The 23,917-nt window shown below is 39.5% G+C and overlaps 1 protein-coding gene and 1 non-coding gene across 4 annotated transcripts in view; both read right to left on the reverse strand.

Moving 5' to 3' along the window:
• The window catches only part of MCCC1 (methylcrotonyl-CoA carboxylase subunit 1), a 62,981-nt gene extending 47,407 nt beyond the window's left edge, over positions 1–15,574 (reverse strand). For 2 of the 3 annotated variants that reach the window (XM_024124369.3, XM_028491543.2), the window contains exons 1-4: positions 15,409–15,574; positions 12,935–12,981; positions 9,973–10,109; positions 6,832–6,927 (exon numbers count right to left, since the gene is read on the reverse strand). In XM_024124369.3, the coding sequence (XP_023980137.1) occupies positions 6,832–6,927; positions 9,973–10,109; positions 12,935–12,981; positions 15,409–15,497 (369 nt within the window). In that variant the 5' untranslated portion in view covers positions 15,498–15,574. The remainder of the gene's footprint in view (positions 1–6,831; positions 6,928–9,972; positions 10,110–12,934; positions 12,982–15,408) is intronic. The other variant, XM_028491541.2, reaches the window with a different exon arrangement.
• On the reverse strand, positions 530–602 carry TRNAL-UAA (transfer RNA leucine (anticodon UAA)). The gene has a single exon. It is a non-coding gene; the product is annotated as a tRNA-Leu (tRNA).
• Positions 15,575–23,917: the final 8,343 nt, after the last annotated feature.

The following is a 23,917-nucleotide window of genomic DNA, read 5'->3' on the forward strand; positions in this document are numbered from 1 at the left end:
TATTCAAACACATTATGGGAATGGCCTCAAGAAGTTTAACTAATTTCTCTTAGGGTGAACACTTTAATGTATCCAAACCACAGTATCCTTGAGCATTTGAATGGATTAAAAAGGAAATCTAACAATATTACTATTACCAGCGGGCTAATTCCAAGCCATCAGGCATGTATCTAGCTGCCAATTCACCCTGGTGGATCACAGGATTGTAAGCCTGTTTAGATTGTTCATCGCATAGGACTAATATGCCTTTAACAATAAAGACAGAAAACTGGCATCATCTCCTACCCTTAAATCTCTGCCAAAATAATTTCTTCCATGTTTTTAGTTTGTGTCTATTCTGCTCTGTGCTTGTTCAAGCATATGCACAGGTCCAAAGTTGTTGCTGTTATTAGCTCTGTCTTCAGCAAAAATGAGATGTGTCCTTTCCGTGGTGGAGGGGACAAGCCATACTCTTCAAATTCTTTTTTTTTTTTTTTTTTTTTAACATTTAAAATTTTTTGGCCGCGTTGCATGGCTTGCAAGATCTTAGTTCCCTGACCAGGGATCAAACCTGGGCCCCCAGCAGTTTAAGTCTGGAATCCTAACCACTGGACCACCAGGGAACTCCCTCAAAAATTCTTTTTTTTTTCCAAATTCTTATTACCAAGAATTTCCTACCCACATCTGTGATTCTTATAACATTTGGATTTCCTTTTGGTCAACCACATAGATGACCAGTATTTAGTTAAATAACTTGCTATATTCATTAAAGTTACTTGTCAGTGATTTTGAAACATCTCGAACAAAGTTATTCATTCCTGGTGGCACATTAAAAGAAACTGGAGCACTTTTACAAAACATTCATGTTCAGGAGTTAATCCAGATAACTAAGGGAATAAGTAAAGTCTGGCAAAAGCTTCTCACTAAAGAATAATATACTTACAAAAAAGTGCACATTATAAGTATACAGCTTTTATAAACATAGTTTTCATAAACTGAATACACCTGTGTAGACAACACTCAGCTCAAGAAATAATCACTAGCATTTCACCAGAGAGCATAAAGCTCCCTTCCAGGTGACTTTAGGCCCCTCCCACAGTACTGTATCAACATTCTCTTTAAAAGGCTCCTCAGTGATTCTAATCTTCAGCCAGCACTTACTACTACTACCTCTTTCCCAGCCAGAGAAGGCCTGAGAAAACTGACTGTCAAGAGGACTAGCCTAATGAGCGTGCTTACCATTACATCTTTTAGATTCTCTCCATACAGCCATGTTACCAGGCAAATCACCATAAATTTAGCTCAAGTGTAAACTTTACTCTAGCATCTATAAAAACGCCTATGTTAAAATGGCCACATTTAGAAGTCTACATGGAAAAACAAAAGACCCCAAATAGCCAAAACAAACTTGAGAAAGAACAGAGCTGGAGGAATCATGTTCCCTGACTTCAGACTATACTACAGAGCTACAGTAGTCAAAGCAGTATGTTACTGGCACAAAAATAGACACACAGATCAATGGAACAGGATAGAGAGCCCAGAAAAAAACCCCACACACTTGTCAATCAATCTACGACAAAGGAGGCAAGAATATACAATGGGGAAAAGACAGTCTCTTCAATAAGTGGTGGGAAAACTGGACACCTACATGTAAAAGAATAAAATTAGAACATTCTCTAACACCATATACAAAAATAAACTCAAAACGGATTGAAGACCTAAATGTAAGACTGGATACTATAAAACTCCTAGAGGAAAACACAGGCAGAACACTCTTTGACATAAATTGCAGCAATATTTTTTTGGATTCATTTCCTAAAGTAAAGGAAATAAAAGCAAAAATAAACAAGTGGAACCAAATTAAACTTAAAAGCTTTTGCACAGCAAAGGAAACCATTGCCAAAACTAAAAGACAACCTACTGAATGGGAGAAAATGTTTGCAAATGATATGACTGATAAGCGATTAATATCCAACATATATAAACAGCTCATACAACTCAACATCAAAAAAACAAACAACCCGATTGAAAAATGGGCAGAAGAACTGAATAGACATTTTTCCAAAGAGGAAATGCAGATGGCCAACAGGCACATGAAAAGATGCTCAACATCACTAATCATCAGGGAAATGCAAATCAAAACCACAATGAGATATCACCTCACAACTGTCAGAACGGCTACCATCAAAAAGAACAGAAATAACAAATGTTGGTGAGGATATGGGGAAAAGGGAACACTTGTCACTGTTGGTGGGAATGTAAATTGGTGCAGCCACTGTGGAAAACAGTATGGAGGTTTCTCAAAAAACTAAAAATAGAACTACCATATGACCCAGCAATTCCACTCCCGGGTATATATCTGAAAAAAATAAAGACACTAATTTGAAAAGATACACGCACCCCCAATGTTCATAGCAGCATTATTTACAATTGCCAAGATCTGGAAGCAACGTAAGTGCCCATAATAGATGACTGGATACAGAAGATGTGGTATATGCATACAATGGAATACTACTCAGCCATAAAAAAGAATGAAAATTTGCCATCTGCAGCAACATGGATGGACTTGGAGGGCGTTATGTTAAGTGAAATAAGTCAGACAGAGAAAGACAAATACTTTATGATATCACTTATATGAGGAAATCTAAAAAATACAACAACAAACTAGCAAATATAACAAAAAAGAAGCAGGGAATTCCCTGGTGGTCCAGTGGTTAGGACTTGGTGCTCTCACTGCCAGGAGCCCGGGTTCGATCCCTGATTGGGCAACTAAGATCCCATAAGCCGTGCTGCGTGGCCCAAAAAAAAAAACAAGCAGACTCACAGATATAGAGAACAAACTAGTGGTTACCAGTGGGGAGAAAGTACACAATAAATGTAACGTGCTTGAATCATCCCCAAACCATCCCCCCGTCTAGCACCCGGTCTGTGGAAAAATTGTCTTCCATGAAACCAGTCCCTGGTGTCAAAAAAGGCTGGGGACCGCTGCTTTATTAGAAGGATCAATATGATTCTTCTTCCAAGTCAAAGTGAGGGCAAGGTTTGCTCCCTTAATTGGTAAATATCCTCTTGTTAAAGAGCCCCGTAAACTGTAACCCACCAAATTTCCTTTTTGATCAGGGCTGCCAGGAAGAACTAAAGAAGCTTTCCTTGGCCTAAGCTTTCTGACTTAATTCCAACCACGATGCCCCAATATAGTCCCATATTACTTATTTTTTGCTTTTATCTTAGTCTTAACCACTATCTGTAATGTTGCAAGTCACCTCAAATCTTGAATATCCAGGCAAAATGTGTGAAAATTATTTACTCTTTTCTCATTGTTTGTGTTATTTACATAACATCTAACATAATACTAATCCAGATAGAGTTCACAAATTCTCCAGAATTAACATATCATAAATTTGCTAGAGTCGTTACGTAAAGAAATAGGTAATAGGGCTGAGAGTCAGAATACTTTTGTTTAATTCTTTCTCTTTCAGTGATGAGATGACTTTTGCTTTCAAAGCACCTGAGGACCTTGAAAAAATGCAAATTATGCATAAAAATGTAAATTACAGTGGGCTTGGAGTGTGGCCTAAGAAGCTGCATTTCTGCCAAATGATGCCATGGACCACACTTTGAGTAGTGAGACTAGATGATTTTGGGTATCACGTATCCTGTGCATTTTATATTTGTAAAATGGCGGTAATAATACTGTCTAATGTAAGCTCAAACATGCGATAAATACAAAGTGACAATTATGTTAAAGTCCCTGGATTCCTAAGGGCCTTTTACTCCAAATGATAACTAAAAAGCTTTAGAAACAAGCATATTTTAAATATCTGTGTGTATAAATTAGTGCCTACATTGTTCAGTCTAGAAACTCTGATTCTAAAGAAGAGAACATAGATGCAGAAACACATAAATACAAAACAACCGCATATATTCATTAACTCAAATTAATGACCCTCTGTGCCAGGTCATGGGAATGTTAGGAGGTAGAGAAAATAAGTCTCAGTTGTGGGTTCTTCTCTTAAACGGAGCACAATTGAGTTGAGGAGTCATGATGTGCATTAAAATTGTTAAACAAGAAAATAGCTAATTAAGTATAAAGATGACTGGAACAGGAAAGCAAATGCTGAAAGAAAAGGGAGACATCAGTGTGACTAGAGTCATGAAAGTAATTGTAAGAGGCAGGAATTCCAGTGCTAGTGAAGGGCAAGACTACTGCAATTGACTCCTAATTATTCTGCCTGCTGTGTTTGTTATCACCCCACCTTTGCCCCATCCCACTAGCCTATTCCCTACCGGCAGCCACAATGATCTTATTAAAATATAAATCAGATCACCTCCCTCCCCTGCTTAAAATCCTCCAATAGCTACTTAGAATGAAATGCAAACTCCCTACTAAGGCCTATAATGTTCTAAATGATGCTGCCTCTACCACTCTCAGCTTCATCATCTACCACTTTCCTCCTGTGTCAGTTGGTTTTCCAGCTCCAAACCCAACCTTCCATACTGAGTTTGGCGACAGGGCCCTGCAAATTACTGTTCTTGCCAGCTGGTTTCCTATCAGGTTTCACCAGCAGGGGTCACTGTAGGGAAACTGGAAGCCAGGGAAGCTTCCTGTTCTTCCACCCTGGGCAGCAGCAGTTCCCGTGTTTAGTATTTCTTGGAACTTCCAGAACCAGCCTCATTATGCTCCCTGCAGCCAGACAAGGCCCCTCCATAGAGAACTGAGCAAGAGCTGCAGAAGGTCCTTCCTCCAACCTCTTCCCCAGCCCAAGGGGTCGTTATCAATATCTGTAGTTTTATCATTAGGGAATTTCAACATACTTTTTTCTCTTCTAGTCCTCTAACACTGGTGGAACTAATCCCTAAATTAATCTCCCTCTGTTGAAATATCTAATTAAATTTCAGTTTTACTAACTGGATCCTGAATGACACAGCCCCTCATTGCCTTAACTCCATCCACACTGAATATATTTGTCCCTTGAACACAAGCTTATACTCATCTCAGCGTCCTGGCAGTCCCATGTGACTAAACCTTTCTCGTCAAGTGCTTCATACGGCTGGCTCCTTCTAATCAGGCAGCTCCCTGTTCAAGTGTCACCTCTTCAAAGAGGCCTTCACTGATCACCCTATTTAAAAGCATTTCCTAACCAGTCTTTACCCCCTTATCTGGCTTTACTTTCTCCCCACCACTTACAACATTCCTAGTTATATTAGTTCTTTACTCGTTTAAATATTGGGTTGGCCCAAAAGTTCGTTCAGGTTTTTCCGTAACATCTTACGAACAAACTTTTGGGCCAACCCAATATTTATTTTCTGCCTCACCTACAAGAGTGTAGCTTCAGACACAGGGTATAAACTGTGTTAGTCATTGCTGCATACATGCTTTTTTAAAAAATATTTATTTATTTGGCTGCATCGGGTCTTAGTTACGGCACGCGGGATCTTCATTGCGGCATGAGGGATCTTTCGTTGCAGCGCTCAGGCTTCTCTCTAGTTGTGGTGTGCAGGCTCCAGAGTGCGCGGACTCAGTAGTTGCGGCACATGGGCTCTAGAGCGCATGGGCTTAGTTGCCCCGTGGCATGTGGTATCTTAGTTCCCCGACCAGGGATCAAACCCGTGTCCCCTGCATTTGAAGGTGGATCCTTTATCACTGGAAGTCCCTGCATACACGCTTAGAAGTTGGCACAAAGGAGGAGACCAAGTAATGTTTGCTGAGTGAATAAACGCATGAATGATATGAGAAGGAGGAAAAGAGCATTTCCAGCACACGTAACAATATAAGCAAATGCCTAGAGAAATAAGCATGATGTGTAAAGACAGAGAAAAGTTCTTTGCAACCATAATAAACAAGTGGCGATGAGAAATAAGTTTTGATAAATACTGGAAACTCTTAAATGCCAGGCTGAAGTGTTTGAACTTTATCTTGTAACCACAAAAGATTTACTCACTGGGGAATAGGATGAGAAAGGGGTGAAGTTATTGAGGGGAAAAAAAAAAAGAGCAGGTGGTAAAATGAAACAAGGGTTTAAGAAACATCTGTCTTACATCTGTCTGGCAGTAAAAACAACTGCTAGCAGTTATCTTTCTAGCACAACTCATTGGATGGGCAAAAGGGATTTAGAAGTAGGGAAACCAGCTGAGAATCAGAAATCCAGATAAGAGATCATAAGGTCTGGCTGTGTGATTACAAAGAACAACTTCTGGAGACATTTCAAAGAAAGATTCAACACAAGTTGGTTCCTATTTTATTTTGAAGGATGACAGATACAATAACAGCAAAATTTTGAGTCTGGGATATTAGAAAAACAGGGATCGGGGCCTTAGAATGAGACTGGGAAGTCAAGAGGGAAAAGGATTTCTTTCTTGATTCTATTTTTCCTTGTAATTTAGAGCACCATCTATTTCTCCCAAAGAATCCGATGTTCCAGGATCTGGCTTTGAAGGTAGAAGAGCTGAATTCCCTCTTAATTTAAATTTGTAATTAAACCCTCCCTCCACCTGTTTCCCCAATGATCTAAAGTGCACAGGACTCAGTAAGATGGTAGAGTGGCTGAGGAGTGAGAAGCGACACGCCTACTTTACAATAACAATCCCATAATCAAATGTAAAAGTCTTGGGAACAGCTAAACATAGAGAACGGGTTCTGTAAATAATAAGTAATTTTGTGTAACCTGTACAAAACTTATTCCTTTTGCAATGCAAATTTCTTCTTTTTTTGGGCCACACCACATGGCATGTGGGAGCTTAGCTCCCCAACCAGGGATGGAACCTGCGCCCCCTGCATTAGAAGCACAGAATCCTAACCAATGGACCGCCAGGGAAGTCCCTGCAATGCAAATTTCTTCATGACTCTTTTACCTGTGCAGCGGAGATCTTGGCCACTTGAATGATTTTCTCCATAGAAAGGTAGCTCTGCTGTGAGGGAGCGGGGCCGATGGAATGTGCTTCATCTGCCTGTTGAAGGAATATTACATGCTTAAAAGACCGCACAGCTGGTACACACTAGTACACTATACAGACCTGCTGCTGGGTCATCTTATTATTATAAATAAAAATGATGGCTCCTAAGAACAATGCAAGAATTGAGAAACAGAAGCAGCAGCTCATGTCTATGTTATAAAAATAAGCCAGTTTGGAATCTTTCGCAGGAGGAGGGTACCAAAACTTGACTTTTATGTATAAAACACACAGAGTGAAATTAAAGTGCCTTGGGTTAGAAGGCAAGAGGCATTAGTCACAGTATTATTATTAGCAACAATAGTAACCTTAAATGTATTTAATGCCAAAAATGTACAATTTGACAACAGAGACAAAATATACAACAGATGTATACAGTACGAAATAAAATTACAAAGTTTCCTTAAGTTTATATAATTATTAGAGTATGATAATACCCCTTCTATACATTTATGAACTATTTTTATATTGTCCCTTAAAACTTTCATATAATCATAGCACCCCTTGAAGCAGACCAGATACACAATATGATTCATTCATTCAAAGACTTACTGAATGCCCACTATGTGCCAGGCTTTGAGGTGAAGCTGCCTATACATCAGTAAATAGGACAAGTTTAGAGGAAGAGACAAACATCAAACATACATTCACACACTTAATGACAGCTGTGATAAAGGCCAAGAAGGAAAAACAGAGGACACAATGCAGGTAAGAGGAAGAGGATCAGGTTTAGTCTGGTCAGGGAAAGGCTGGGAGGGAAGGTCAAGGGGCTCCTTGACCTGGGACCTGGCCAGGCAAACAGGAGGAGGGGGTGGAGTTCGGAACAGGAATGGAGATGGGGGCAAGCCTCACTGGCAGAGAAAACAACACATACAAAGGTCCTGGGGTGGGAAGAAATCTGGCCCATTTGAGGGACTGAAGGAGGCTTGTGTGGCTGGAGCAATGAATAAGGGGTCAGGGACCAGACATGTGGCTGGAAGACAGGGGGATGCAGATTTCAGAGGGCCTTGTGGGAGGTTAAAGCTTTGGATTGTCTCCCAAGGGGACACATGATGAGACTTTTTAAAGTGTGTGTTTTTAATTTAAACTTTTAATTCCACAATGCACAAATCCATTCTCATTCTAAAGACTGTGAACAATAATACAGAAGCAAAGGAGTCCTTTGGCATTGCCCCTCTCCCTCATTCTAAACCCCTTCCAGATATAACCTCTATGATCAATTTGGGACATACCTTTCCATATCCACATTCCTATTTATTTGAATATATTTATATAAACATACAACAGTTTTAGTTTTTGTTTTTACACCAATAGGATCAAACTCTAGAGTCATCTTCTGCAATTGCTTTTTTCACTAACAGTATGTCTTGAGAGCTCTTTCCTTGCTAGTACACACGTCTACCTCATTTTTTTATGACAATTGCATAATGTTCCACAGTATGAAGGTACCATAGTTCATTTAATCAGGTATCTCTAAATGGACATTTAAGCTGTAATGGCAAACGGATGCCGGCAGCATCTTGTGCATGCCTCTAGGTGCACATATGTGTGAGTATGTCTCTGGACAGAGATCTAGAGGAGTGTTTGCAGGGCTGGGTGAAAGATATGACATTTTAATCGCTCCTGGTTAATCATCCCTTGAAATGGTGTCACTAATATACATTTCCATCAATAACCTAATTTCTAACCACATTAACCAACACTGAATACTATCCATCTTTTAAATTATTGATAATCTGGAGGATGATAAAAAGGTTTAAAGCATTTAAAGCACAGGAGTAACATGAAAAAATCTGATTTTTAAGCTATCAGTCTGGCTGAAGTGTAGAAAATATTGTGGGAGGGGGTCAAGGGTAAAGTTGGGAGAGACCACATACAAGGCTACAGCACTTGACCAGGCGAAGATGATAGCGGCTTTGACTTAAGGTGCAGGTGGTAGAGGGCAGAAAGAAGGGGAAAGAAATGTTTGAGGAGCAGAATTAACAGCAATTGGAGATTGTCTAGATGGGGAAGGGAGAAGGATGTAGAGAGGGGAGGAAGATGGGAGATATTCAAAGACTCCCAGATCTCTGGCATTATTATTTTTATGAGCGATGGTGTTGCCACCTACTGGGTTAGGGAAGTCTGCAAGAAAAGCATGCTCAGTACAGATGAAAGGTGATGAGTTCAATTTCAGACATATTGATTTGGTGCCCATCCAGGTGGAGGTGTTGAGTGGGAGGCTGGATAGACATGTATCATGTTCAAAAGAAAGTCTGGGCTAGAAATAGACATTTGGAAGTTTTTAGCAAAGCCACAGGAGTTGATGATATGATCTAGAGTGACAGTATACAGTGAGAAAAGAAGAAAATGGAAGATTCTTAACAGGGGAGAGGAGAAGGACTCCACAGCACAGGAAGACAACTAGCCTTGGATGGGAAGAGGACAGATGCAGATGCAGTGAGCAGATTCTGTGGCAGGAAGCTCAATTCTACGTCCTCTGTGACTCAAGATCATCTGCTGAGAATAGGTGGTAGAGGGACAGTCAGAGGTTGCAATGGAGCAAAACTGGTTTGAGATAGTCCCTGCAAAGAATTCAAGAGAAAAGTGGCAGTGTGGAAAGCCCAGGTGACGCTGGTCATAATTTTACAGTTAAGTCAAGGCTCAGAAACATTAAATGACTTGTCTAAGATCCCTTGGCCAGTAACTGGTAGTTGCTAAGACTGACCTCGATCCTTCTCCTGGTACATCAGGGATCTGGATGTGCGCCACTGACAGTGTGATCTGTGGGTCAACCACATTCTCTGAACCATTTTAACCAATCCTTGATGAGACAGGACCTTGCCTAGAAGTCAATTACACTACTAAGCACACAGTGTAGTTCCACTGGTGTTACGTTTGGAAAAGGTTCCCAAGATAAATTTTTAGTGAGCAGTTTGAATTTACCTACTTAGACACCGTTAATACTAGCAAATATAAACCGTCAACAAAGAAGTAAAATACTGACACAATAAACAAATATGATCACTTACAAAATTTGACTTCCAGTTTTTAACAACGTACCATGTCAACATGCATGGAATTCCTGTCGGCCTCACTATAAACAGCCACAGACTGTACACCCATTTTTTTGGCTGTTCGTATCACCCTGCAGGCAATTTCTCCTCTGTTTGCAATGAGGACCTTGGTAATGTTTCGTCCTGTTTAAAATACCATGAAAACCATACACAAATGTTACTGGGGAATTAAGGAATGAGAATGCAAAATATAGTTGTCCCTCAGTATCCATGGGGGACTGGTTCCAGGACCCCTGCAGACACCAAAACCCGCAGATGCATAAATACTAATACTATATAAAACGGTGTAGTATTTGCATATAACCTACCCACACCCTCCGGTTTACTTCAAATCACCTCTAGATTACTTATAATACCTAATATAATATAAATGCTACAGGGACTTCCCTGATGGCACAGTGGCTAAGAATCTCCCTGCCAATGCAGGGGACATGGGTTCGAGCCCTGGTCCAGGAAGATCCCACATGCCGCAGAGCAACTAAGTCCATGCACCACAACTACTGAGCCTGTGCTCTAGAGCTCGCAAGCCACAACTACTCAGTCCATGTGCCACAACTACTGAAGCCTGTATGCCTAGAGTCCATGCTCTGCAACAAAGAGAAGCCACTGCAATGAGAAGCCCGTGCACTGCAAGGAAGAGTAGCCCCTGCTCGCTGCAACTGGAGAAAGCCCCCACACAGCAATGAAGACCCAACGCAGCCAAAAATAAATAAATAAATTTTTAAAAAATGCTACATAAATAGTTGTAAGTACAATGTAAATGCTATATAAGTAGTTGCCAGTGCACAGCAAATTCAAGATTTGCTTTGGAAACTTCCTGGAATTTTCAAATATTTTTGATCCTTGGCTGGTTGAACCTGCAGATGCGGGACCTATGGATACTAGAGGGCCAAATGTAAATATTCTATGATATGAGCTAGGTTATAAACATTTGTTTTGGTAAAATCAGCATAAAAAAGCCTCAAATAACCATTTTAGCTAATATCAGTGCATTTCTTTTCAATGTCCAATATTTGTAGATGTTGCTACTTGTGTAGGGTACAGTTAGACCTTTGCAGAGATAGGGTCACTTTAACTTATAGTATCTCTATTGTCTTTTTTGCAGATTGTCTCTCTGGGTAAACCAAGTTCTCTTCTTTGCCTTTCCTTTTTTGTTTGTTTGTTTGTTTGTTTGTTTTGGCTGCACCAGGTTTAGCTGTGGGACTCAGGATCTTCATTGTGGCATGCGGGATCCTTTGTTGCAATGTGCGAGATCTTTAGGTGCAGCGTGCACACTCTTAGCTGTGTCATGCATGCAGGATCTAGCTCCAGGACCAGGGATCAAACCCGGGCCCCCTGCATTGGGAGTGTGGAGTCTTAACCACTGGACCACCAGGGAAGTACCCCCTCATTGTGGGTTTGTTTTTTTTTAAACATCTTTATTGGAGTATAATTGCTTTACAATGGTGTGTTAGTTTCTGCTGCCTTTCTATTTTGACCTTGATTAGAATCAATGCCAGTGTGATCAGATCAGGGAGAGCTGTTAATAAGCCTTTAGAAGTCATGAAATTCAAGATACTCTTATTAACATAAATACTCAGCTTTTTCAATTTAAAACAAAATTAAAAGATGCTTTGTTATGTCAAAGATCAAATTACAATAGCTAAAAAAAAAAAAAGCACAGTTAATAATAACTAAACTTTAATACCTATTTTCCATGCCCCAGGTCCTCTGCTAAAGACTCAACTTGGACTTAAATCCTCACAATCATCCTATGAAGTAGAGGCTATTATTATTATCTCAATTTTAAAAATGAAGATATTAAGATTGAAAGAGATACTGCTTTCCTGAAATCATAGTGCTAAAAAAAATGGTAGCTCCAGGATTTGAACCCAGGTTAGCTTCACTCCAGAATGTGAGCTCTTCTTCACTCTGCTCCACTGCCTCTATCCCTCTGTACACAGGGGTGTGTGGTTCTTGCAATATAAATGAATACTGCACCAGTTCACTGGCATCAGTGTCATATGACATGTTATTGTATTAATAAATAAAATACACTTCCAACATCACACATGAAATAAATGTTTTTGACAGTTTATAATATTTATTTTTCTCAAAAAATAAAGTTTTATATAATTTAAAAGTATGTTTTTTGGGACTTCCCTCGTGGTCCAGTGGTTAAGAATAGGTCTTACAATGCAGGGGACGCCAGTTCGATCCCTGGTCGGGGAACTAAGATCCCACATGCCATGGGGCAACTAAGCCCACGCACCACAACTGCTGAGCCTGCATGCTCTGCAGCCCGCATGACACAACTAGAGAGAAGCCTGTGCACAACAACAAAGAGCCCACGCACCGCAATGAAGGATCCTGCGTGCCACAACTAAGACCCGATGCAGCCAAAAAATAAATATTTTTTTAAAAAAGAAAAAAAGCTCAGCATCATTATAAAAAACAAACAAACAAAAAACTATGTTTTTCAACAGGGATCTATAGAGCCCAAGCTGTCACAAGGGGTGCTAGGGTAAAGCATGCATGTATATGGAGGAGGGGGCTACACTCAGTCAAACGGAAGTTACACTTTTAAATGTTTACAGTTGGGAACTCCATGTAACATTTTATTTGAAAAAAAAAAAAAATTCCTGCTACTTGAAAGAACTGTTTTCAAGCACTGATTTAGACCATAATATTTATGCTTTTTCAATTCAATACACTAGAGAGGGTCAAACAAATAACATAAATATAAAATGTCCTTAACTATTTACCTATATATTTCAGCCTCAAAAGCAAGAGAGATTTAACATAAGAGGTGAAAACCATTGACTCAATACTAAGAAAGTAATTATGAAAATCCAAAACTTCAAAAGTATATAAAAACTAATTCTATTATGCACACATTAAATAATTAAACATTTCCCTTTATTACTTCATAACCTGAGACAAGGCCAAATAGAAGAGGGTGTCAGTACCTGTTGTAGTTGCATACTTCATGGCTCTTCGCTTCCAAGTCCATCCCCTATAAAATGAATCCAAATGGAATTATGATTAAACAGGATATGTAAGATCTGTCATTGTTCTCTCAAAAGAATCTCAATTTTTAAAAATTTGCAACCAAGTCTAGATATGACTTTAGTTACATTTAAACCTTAAGCCTACAGAGTGATTCAGTAAGATTTACTTTGTGGGAAGAAAACGAATCTAGAAATCAAAAGTTACAGTTCTGGCTGTTCTCCCTGGTACTAAGTGTCCTTGACCAGATCACCTAACCGGCTCATTCCTGAGGCTGGCAAATGACCACGGAGTCAGAGAAAATTAGAAAGCCAAGGTACTTCAAGATCATCTGGTTCAGCTTGTTTTCAAACTTTTTTCACCTGAACCCAAAGTAAAAACTATGTTTGACTTCACAAGCCAGTACACACACAGAAGATTCATGAAAGAAAATTTCCCCTATGTTTCGACAGTTCCTGTTCTATTCCATTTTATTAAATAAAATGTCCTGGGAAGACCCACAGCTTTGGCACTTGAGTTCCACAAGACGGTTTTCTCAGGAGGCTACTGCTTTCCCACATCTTTCCAATCAACTGACCTCGCTTTCTTGATCTTCAATGGGGAGGTGGGGATCACAGCATCTTTCCATCACAATCTTCAGATAGGCTTACCCATCTGAAGGTAAGGTACCCTTACCTTGAATCTTATAAGGTATCCTTATAAGATTCAAGGCCTGTCCTGGGCAATGTGTCTATAAAATGGCTGCTTCTTGGTAAATCCAGCTTAAGACTCTGATTCAGTTTTAAGGACACTGCTGAACTAAAGTTTTCTTCTGCCATTTTCCAGTGAAAACCAAGAGACAACCACCTCCCACACACACACCACTTAACTATAACCTTCTATCCCAGCAATGTTCTGATTGGTCTATTCCATTTTTCACCATTATCTACACTACAATTTAAAATGGCTTAAAAAACATTAAGAAGTTGCTTCCATGCGATTATTCCACCCTGATTCAATAATTTCTATACCAGTTTCTCCTCGTTTTCAAATTTCCACCACTAGACTAGATTTCTTTGCTGAGTTACTACAAAATCATGACATAAAAAGACATGTAAACACCCTATATACTGATAAAATTTTAATTCTACGTGCCATTAACAACTCTAACATTTTCCAGGGTGACAACCACTTGAGAATGGTTCTATACATAATAGCTAAGATTTGAGAGGGAGAGGGAAGTGAGAGAAAATGGGTCTGTATAATATCCTGAAGAGCCCTGGAAACCTAAGAAAAGAAAAATCAGGAGAAAAAGAAGAGCACTAACATTGCTTTCATCAACTGTCATATTTTGCTCTGGGGCTAGTCCTACAATTAAGTAACTGAAAATCTACATCTATACAATAACTTTTGGACAATCAAAGCAATTTAAAAAAAACGTAAGACAAATCATTGAGTCTGCAAAGGCTACATCTATGGATTGATTCATATGCATCAGATTCTGTTTAAGCCTCTTTACATTAATATTAATTCATTTAATTCGCACAGTCTAAGGCACTAGTATTATCTCTTCTAGGGATAGTATCATCACCTCCTCCTAGGTAAAGAAACTGAAGCACTGAGGATAATAAGTAACTTTCTCAAGGTTACTCACACACCCAGAGTAGCAAAGCTGAGACCCCTGCCTTCTGAGTTCAGAGTCTGTGCCCTTCAGCACTAAGCTATACTATGTCTCCAGAATGATGGAGGAGGAGGGAAGAGAAGGCAAAGGAAGCTAAAGAAGCTTGCTACCTGGAAACCTGAGGGTGTCTTCACTGCCAGTAATTGTCTCCGAAGCTTAAAATCTGAAACTGATCTGGAGTCAGGTAAGTTAGAGTGAGTCATCTGATAGCTTTGTTCAAATGTGTGTACAAAGCTGTTGACAAAACCTCTCAGCTCTCCGGAGACAAATTTGCTTTTCTTAATTTGATTCATTTCAGCAAAGGGGAAGAACTCCAAGAGTCTTTAGCATCCTGGCGCCATTTCTTACCACTAGTGTAAACTTGGGCAAGTCTTTGACCCCTTCGGACTTCACCAGAAGCGGGATCATAACAACGCTCCCCAAAGAGGGAATGCAGTGAAAACACAGTGTTAATGGTTAGGAGATGTACAAACGTTATTCTTGCCGCTATGGCGAGGGGAGCATGGAGACTGCAGGCCCAGCTCCACCCCTCCCCCACTCCACAAAAATGGGCAGAATGCTGAAGGCTGGATGTGTGGAAGAGAGAAGAAAGTGTGTGTCTCCCTCCCGATGCCGAGACTGAAAGCAGAACCTCCCTCGGACTGGGCTGGAGTTTTTCTTCCGTCCTCCTCTCCTCCCCCTCTACCCTCGGTCCCTCAGCGCCTCTCACACGCCGCACGAGTCCATTCACCCCCGTCCCCGACACTGATCCACCGCCCCTCCACCCGCCGTTACCTCGGCGGTAGCACCAAACTCGGAACTCGCTGCCATCGGTTCCTCTCCGCCGCCACCAGCAGGACCGACAACGCAGAGGTCGCCGCCATGTCTCTGCGGCCCCGTCACTCTCCGACGCTTAGACACAGCGGCTGCGTCCCGCTCACTACAAAACCTTGTCTCCGCTCTGCTAGCCTGTTGTCCTCCGCCGGCCACCGTCCAGGTCAGAGCCAAGCAATAGGTGAACAGAAGGGCGGTGGGGGCGGCTCCACAAAAACCAATCAAAGAACAGAGCAGGGCTTGGGTGGCGGCGATTGGCCAGTCGGTCCGCGTACCGCGGGGGTGCGGTCCCCGCTCCCTCCGCCCCTTGCGTCCACCCGAGGAGGGGTCGGCTATGGCCTCAGCCTTTCTTGGACTCGGATCGCTGTTTCTTCCCTTGACCCTCGGCGTTCCTTCTTTCTGGAACACTGCTCCTGACCATTATTATTAAAGCCGCAAGGAAGTGGGCGAGGCAGAGTCATGGGGAAAAAGTCAAATGGAGTGGAGAGCAAGATAAAATTCTCTAGTGATCTCAAGAATGGATAAAATAAAATAAATAACTAAAATTAAACTTAAAATTTAAAACCACCCTGAGCTTTTAAAAAAGTGTTTTAACGGACTGTTGAGGAAAAGAGGAAGTCAAAACCGAATTGCAGAATATCTAGGAAGCAAAAGTACTGAATATAGATGCTTATTTAACTAAAGCCGGGCTTATAGGAAAATTATAGTGAACGTAAATTAATCATCCAATTTAAGGGTTAGAAAAAAATAAAGCATAATAAAGTAGTAAAGATTTTTTAAAAAGAAATAAATGAATTAAGAAAACTAATATCGAAGCACTAATAAGTCCAGAAGTTCAGAAAATAAATCAATAAAAAAATAGTAACTAATCTAATCAGAAGTAAAGGATAGAAATGCACACTTGCTATGATAAAAAAAAAAAAAGGTAAGTGGGGAAAAAGTGCAGGTATAGAAAAAAATTATAAATTTGTAAGAGACTATTTTGCTCAACTTTAAGCAAATAAACTTTGAAAACCTGGATGAAATGGATGCTGTTCAAGATAAGAAAATACAGTTTACCCAAATAGATCCTGAGATAGAAAATCTAATTAAACCATTACCACAGAAGCACAAGAGAATATTATCAAAGACCTATCGTTCCTACTGCCTTCATTTCCACCTTCACCTCCATCCCCAAAGCACGTGACTCACCTTGTTTCACAAGGAAACTCCACCAAAATGGTAAATAGTAGTTGACCCCAATGCTATTAATTCTGACCCAGAGCACAGAAAAAATTGGAAGTCCTTCAAAATCTTATGAGGTGAGCATAACATTGGTACCAAAATCTAACAAAGATAGCACACACACACACACACACACACACACACACAAAACTATAGTCTAATTTCTTCACTTATGAATATTAATGGAAAAATCCCAAGTATATTACTAACTAAAGCATCTGGTAGCATATGGAAAGAGTAATACACCATGATTAAGGTTTATTACAGAAATATAAGAAGATTCAATATTAATATAACTAATTAATCTTATTAATAGTTTAAAAGAGAAAAAATTGTATCATGTTCATAGATGCTTAATAGGTCTTTGAAAAAATTCAACATTCATTCTAGATTTTAAGACTCAATAATTCAAGAGTGGTATTGGAACAAGTGGCAAGCCCTCTGGGGGGGGAAAACGGTTGAATCCCTACTCACTCCTCATACCTAACACCAAAATAAGTTCCAAATGGATAAAAGATTAAATATAAAAGATGAAATCATAAGAGTGCTAGAATATATCATAGGATATCTTAAAGGAGGAAATGTTTTTCTAAGTGTAACACAATACTCAGAAACTGTAACAGAAAAAGAATTGATAAATTCAACTACATAATTTTTTTTGAAAATCTGCACAGCTAAACATATATATAGAAAAAAAGTAAACTAGGAATAATTTTATAACTCTTATCACAGATGAAGGTCTACTTTCCTTAATATATAAATAACTCCTACAAATCAATAAGAAAAAAGATCTATAATGCAAGAGAAAAGCTTCAAAGAATATGAAGAGACCAAGGGAACAAATAGAGAGCCCAGAAGTAAACCCACGCATATATGATCAACTAAGCTTTGACAAGGGTGCCAAGTGCACACAATGGGGAAAGAATAGTCCCTTCTATAAGTACTGTTGGGAAAACTAGACATCCACATACGAAAGAATGAAACTGGACCCTGCCTTACACCACTAGAAGAAAACAGGGAAAATGCTTCTTGACATTGGTTTTTTATTTTTTAGATATGACAGCAAAGCAAAGGCAAAAAAAGCAAAAATAAAATTGGGACAACATCAAGCTAAAAAGCTTCATCAGCAAGGGAAACAATCAACAAATGAAAAGGGAATCTGCTGAATAGGAGAAAATATTTACAAACCATATGTCTGACAAGGGGTTAATATCTAAAATGTAGGGAGACTTTATACAACTCAATAGCAAAAACCAAATAATCCAATTAAAAATGGGCAAAGGACCCAAACAGACATTTTCCCAAAGAAGACATACAAACAGCTAACACCTACATGAAAAGGTGCTCAACACCACTAGTCATCAGGGAAATGCAAATCAAAACCACAATGAGATATCACCTGTTAGGATGGCTATTATCAAAAAGACAAAAGATAACAAGTGTTGGTGAGGATGTGGAGAAAAGGATGTGGAGAAAAGGATAACAGTGTTGGTGGGAATGTAAATTGGACAGTCATTATGGAAAACATCATTATTCAAAGTCCTCAGAAAATTAAAAATAGAACTACCATATGATTCAGCAATCCCACTTCTGGACATATATCTGAAGGAAACAAAATCAGTATCTTGAAGAGATATATGCATTACCACCTTTATTGCAGCATTATTCACAGGAGCCAAGATATAGAAACAACATAAGTATCTGTTGACTGAATGAATGAATGAAGATTATACACACACAAACACACAGTGGAATATAATTCAACCATAAGAAAGAAATCCTGCCATTTGCAACAACGTGGATGAACCTGGAGGACAGTATGCTAAGTGAAATGAGCCAGATAAAGATAAATACTGTATGATCTCACTTATATTTGGAATTAAAAAAAAAGGCAAACATATAGAAACAGAGAGTAAAATGGTGGTTACCAGGAGCTGAGGGGTGGGGGAAAAAGGGGAGATGCTGGTCAAAGGGAACAAACTTTCAGTTATAAGATGAATAAGTTCTGGGGATCTAATGTATAGCATGGTGACTCTAATTATGATACTGTATTGTATATTTGACATTTGTTAAGAGAGTAGATCTTAAGTATTCTCATCACCTGACTGTGGTAATAATTTCACAATGTATACGTATACCAACTCATCACATTGTACATGTTAAATATATACAATTTTGTTTGTCAGTTATACCTCAATAAAGCTAAGGGGGAAACTAAGAAGTATAAAGAAAAAAAAAGAATATGAGGAGTTCACAGAATAGGAAATGTAAATAAATGTAAAAGGCACTTGACCTTATTACAAATCAAAGAAATACAAATTAAAACTATAGGGCTTCCCTGGTGGCGCAGTGGTTAAGAATCCGCCTGCCAATGCAGGGGACACGGGTTCAAGCCCTGGTCCCGGAAGATCCCACATGCCGCGAAGCACCTAAGCCTGTGGGCCACAACTACTGAGCCTGCGCTCTAGAGCCCTCACGCCACAACTACTGAAGCCCACGCGCCTAGAGCCCGTGCTCCGCAACAAGGGAAGCCACCGCAATGAGAAGCCCACGCACCGCAACGAAGAGTAGCCCCCGCTCGCCGCAACTAGAGAAAGCCCGCGTGCAGCAATGAAGACCCAATGCAGCCAAAAATAAATAAATAAATAAAATAAATTTATATAAAAAATAAAACTATAATGATATACCATGTTTCACCTGTCACATTAGCATATATCAAACGTTTAATAACACTGTAATTAGGGGCATGAGAGTGTTATCATTATTGAGTGAAAATTGGTACAACCATTATGCTGAGTACTTTGGTAATAGTTATCAAAATTGCAAATTCACAAACTTTTGAAACTAGCAAAGCTATTTCTTAGAAATCACCCAAGATATGCTCACAGATATTTGAAATGATGTCTGATTAAGGAAACTTATGGTTTCATTGTTGGAAATAACAAACTAATTAAAAGAGACTGGTTAAATAAATGTACGGGAATACATTTAATGGATTACTATGCAGCCACTAAAAAATGAATGAGACAGCACTATATGTACTCATATATTAAGATTCATTGATGAGTGAAAAAAGCAATGTGCAGAACTGTGGTTATTATTCTATCATTTGTGTAAAAATAGGAGAAAGAAAAAACATACATGCTTAGGTATGTAGCAGTAGCCTCTGGGAAAGAAAAGTTGGCTCCAAGACAGGGACAGGATAGCAGGATAGTGACAGCTTTTTATTATACACCCTTTTACATACTTTGGATTTGTTCTGACATAACTTCAGACTTACAGAAAAGCTACAAGAATAGTACCCTTCACCTATAAATCCCAAGTGTTTATATTTCACCACATTTGCTTTATCTTTTGCTCTCCGTGTACCTACACACACACACACACACACACACACCTCAACTAACAAAAAGAATGAAATAATGCCGTTTGCTGCAACATGGATGGAACTAGAGATTATTATACTAAGTGAAGTAAGCCACAAAGAAAGACAAATATCATATGATATTGCTTATATGTGGAATCTGAAAAAAAAGATACAAATGAACTTATTTACAAAACAGAAATAGACTCATGGACGTAGAAAACAAACTTATGGTTACCAAAGGGGAAGGAGGGGAGGGATAAATTAGGAGCTTGGGATAACATATACACACTATAGTAATAAGGGAAAATAATCTGAAAAAGAATAACTGTGCTCTACACTGAAACTAACATGACCTTTTTTTCTGAACCATTTGCAAGTAAGTCGCAGACATGATGCCCTTTTTAACTCCTAACTACTTTAATGTGTATTTCCTAAAACAAAGAGAGTCTCTTACCTATACATGCTCTCTGAACCTGCTTGGGCTTGATCCTGGATGTACCATTTCCATCTTGCAATTGATTACTGTTAGACCCATCCAGCTTCATTACTTAGTGGATTTGACAGAATCCAGCTCAAAAATGGTCAATTCCGGATATATGGTCACTTAGTGTCCCAAGGTCAAGTGTTCCAGGACCCAGTAACATGCCAAGAGCTTTTTCTCAAAGGGTATATATTTCTCTGCTGCAAATGGCATGGCCGTGGCCTTGCTCCAGAATGCCCAGGGCCTGTTATGATTCTCCCACTAGAGTTTGCCAAAAATTTCGTGCTGTACCTTTGCCCACTGCTGAAACCTCCAACACCGTAAGGTCTGCCTGAGTGTCTGGCTCAAGCAGCAGGGCTGATTGCGTCGTGGCCTGGAGTTGCTGTACTGCCCTTTCCTGATCTGGCCCCACTCAAAACTGATTGCTTTCTATGTCACCTGGTAAATGGACCAGAGGAATTTTCCTAGCTGTAGAATGTTGTCACCAGAACCCAAAGAGGCCTAACTGGCTCTGTGTTTCCTTCTTTGTGGAAAGGATGCAAGATGAAAAACATCTGTATTTTATTTTGGAGGGGATATTCTGGCATGTCCTTGATCCTCTGTGTCCTTAAACACTTCAATGAAGTAGTCAGTCCCTGAATCTTCATACCTCCTGGAACACATGTGTTTAACCAAGGCGTCCAGCATAATAATTGCCCCATGCTTGTCCTGCATGATGTCATCAATGTAGTGGTTCAATGATATTCCATGGGATGTCTGTGCAGTCCAGATCGCTTTGGATTACATTATGACAGAGGACAGAAGAGTTGACAAATTCCTGGGGCAGAGCTATAAATGAATATTACAGAGCATGGGCCAACAATTAGCCTTCGTAGAAAGGCAAGTCAGCCTGAGCAGTGGCTGGTCCATAGACTGTCAGTGCCAGGGCTTGAGAGGCTGTTCTCCTGGGGGTGTGCTACGTCTGGGGCAGAGTTGGAAGCAGGCTGGAATCAGCCCTGCTCCCATTACCTTTTGTATAGGTTCCTATTAAACCACTTTTCTTTGTGTATGCACTGGAATTTCTATACCCAAGTTTCCCCCCAGAAGTAAACCAGTAATTCTACCTTGACAGTGGACATGGGGTAGACAGCATCCAAGACAGCCCCCCTTGATTTCTACCTCTCCTGGTCTTCACTCTTACATTGTACCATGGATGGTCAATGTGACCAACAGGATACAGCAGAAGTGATGGCTTGTCACTTCTGTGATTAGGTGATCTCTCTCTCTTGGAACACTTGCTCTGGGGAAAGCCAGTTGCCATGTTGTGAGCATCCCTTTGGATATGCCACATGGTGTGAACTTGGAAGTAGATCCGTCAGCCCCATTTGAACCTTCAGATGATTGCAGCTCTGGCTAACAGCCGAACTGCCACCTGGTGAGAGACCCTGAGCCAGAGCCACCCAGCTAAGCTGCTCCCAGATTTCTGACCCTCAGAGACTGTGTGAGATAATAAATGTTGTTTTAAGCTGCTAGGTTTCAGGGCAATTTGTTACACAGCTATAGATAACTAGCACAGGACCTCTTCTGATTTATCTCAGCCCCTACCAGACTGTCTGGCGTTTAGGAAGTCCTTAATCGATGTTGGTTGGATGAATGAATGAATGGGTAATTGTGGCAGCACTTAAATAAACCAGAAATCCAGTCAGGTAGTCTGGAATGAGAGTTGAGAAATTTAATTTATAACTTTAATATGGTTTATCTTCTCAGAAATTCAGTTTCTCTCAAATAGGTCTTCCTACCTAGTAATAATGTGGCAGTGGAGAATAGAACAAAATAAATTATTTCTAGGAAGACGATTTAACTTACTGATTCAAGCAACAACCTCCACTAAGGTTGTAAACAAAATTTTTAATAGCACAAAAACCGAATTATAAGGAACGAATGACATAAATCTCCAAGGTAAGTTTTTATTACAAAAACTTTTAATACAATTCAATATTCTATTAAGACTAAAGGCAGGTCCTTGCCCTACTGAGCCATAAGAGAACAAGTCAGGAAAGTGAATACGTTCTCCAGGGTGACTTGAATTATTCCTTTACTAACGAATGCTAGGGGTGTGTGGTCTTTTCTGTTAACATTTCTTTGGTAGTAAAAACAAGGAGGAATAAAATTCTTCGCTGCTCTACAGAGTGAAAACGTGGCCATAAAACTGCAGAAGAAGCAAGTTACCACAAGAGGGGGATCTACATTCAAGAAAGAAAAGTTGGTTAGCGGTTCAATTTCTCTTTCAAAGAAATAAAAAATGCCTTGAGAAATTTACTCCATTCCTTTATCCTTAGACTCACAGCTTAACAATCCCATAAAAATGAGAAACAAATGTTTTACAGAGCCTCTCAGTTTTCTTCGAGGGAGTAGAGAACTTCATTAAAGATAGGCTATTTTATTTCCCATTAAGCCCTCCTCCTTTCATGTACCATAATCTCTTGTGATTCTGGACAAAATAATTTCCTCTGTAAACGGGAGCATATGCCAGTATGAGGCTTCAGGCAGCACTTATTGTTCTTGTAGGCAATTTGGTGTAGCGAAAAGACCAGAGACCTTGGTACCAAACCAACAGGAAGTCAAATTCAGGCTCTGCCACTTGTTAGCTGGGTGACATTTAAGTGATTAATTTCTTTAAGTCTGAGTTTACTCACATGTAAGTTGTGAAAATTAAATGAGATGTATATAAACTGCTTAGCCTAGTGTCTGACACATATGTGTTCAATAGTGAAAAGCCATTATTATTGTTTCTTGCTTATTTAATTCTGTTGTCTGCAGCCACTTAATTCTTAGTTTTAGTGATTCTGGAGGAGTCATCAAGATAAAAATATAAGCTGATCTAGTCCTCTTGGTGTCACATCAAATATCTAGACAACCTATGACATGTTGTTCTTTTTGACGATTTTTAGAAAACATTTAAAGTGGAAAAGGAGGTAGGTCAATTGACAGACACATACATCTTACAAAACATGGATAGTAAAAGCACTGAAAATACATTTTACAGGCAAAGCAGAAGCATTTTTAAAAGTGGAAAAGATCAAGGATAAAATAAAAGCCCCAATGTGAACACAGGTAACATTAATTACAATTGATGCTTTGGTTTATAATATGGAGCATTACGTTAATTTAATGTATCTCAAATGTTGACTTTGGTTAAAATATTTTCAAGGAAACTAGAAAATATTCTTAAACAGCTCACTAGATCTTTCATAAAATGAACAAAATATATTTTGAAATTGAGGTACTGCTTGAACTTACGTCAGAAATTTGGTTTTTGTGAAAGATAGTGGTTTACACAGTTGGAAGGACCCACACGCCAAGGGAAGTCTTCAACATCCTGGAAACAATGAAAGAATTCTCTAAACTCCACCTTTTTC

This window comes from Physeter macrocephalus, chromosome 1, assembly GCF_002837175.3.
Source record: "Physeter macrocephalus isolate SW-GA chromosome 1, ASM283717v5, whole genome shotgun sequence".
NCBI classification, from domain to species: Eukaryota; Metazoa; Chordata; class Mammalia; order Artiodactyla; family Physeteridae; genus Physeter; species Physeter macrocephalus.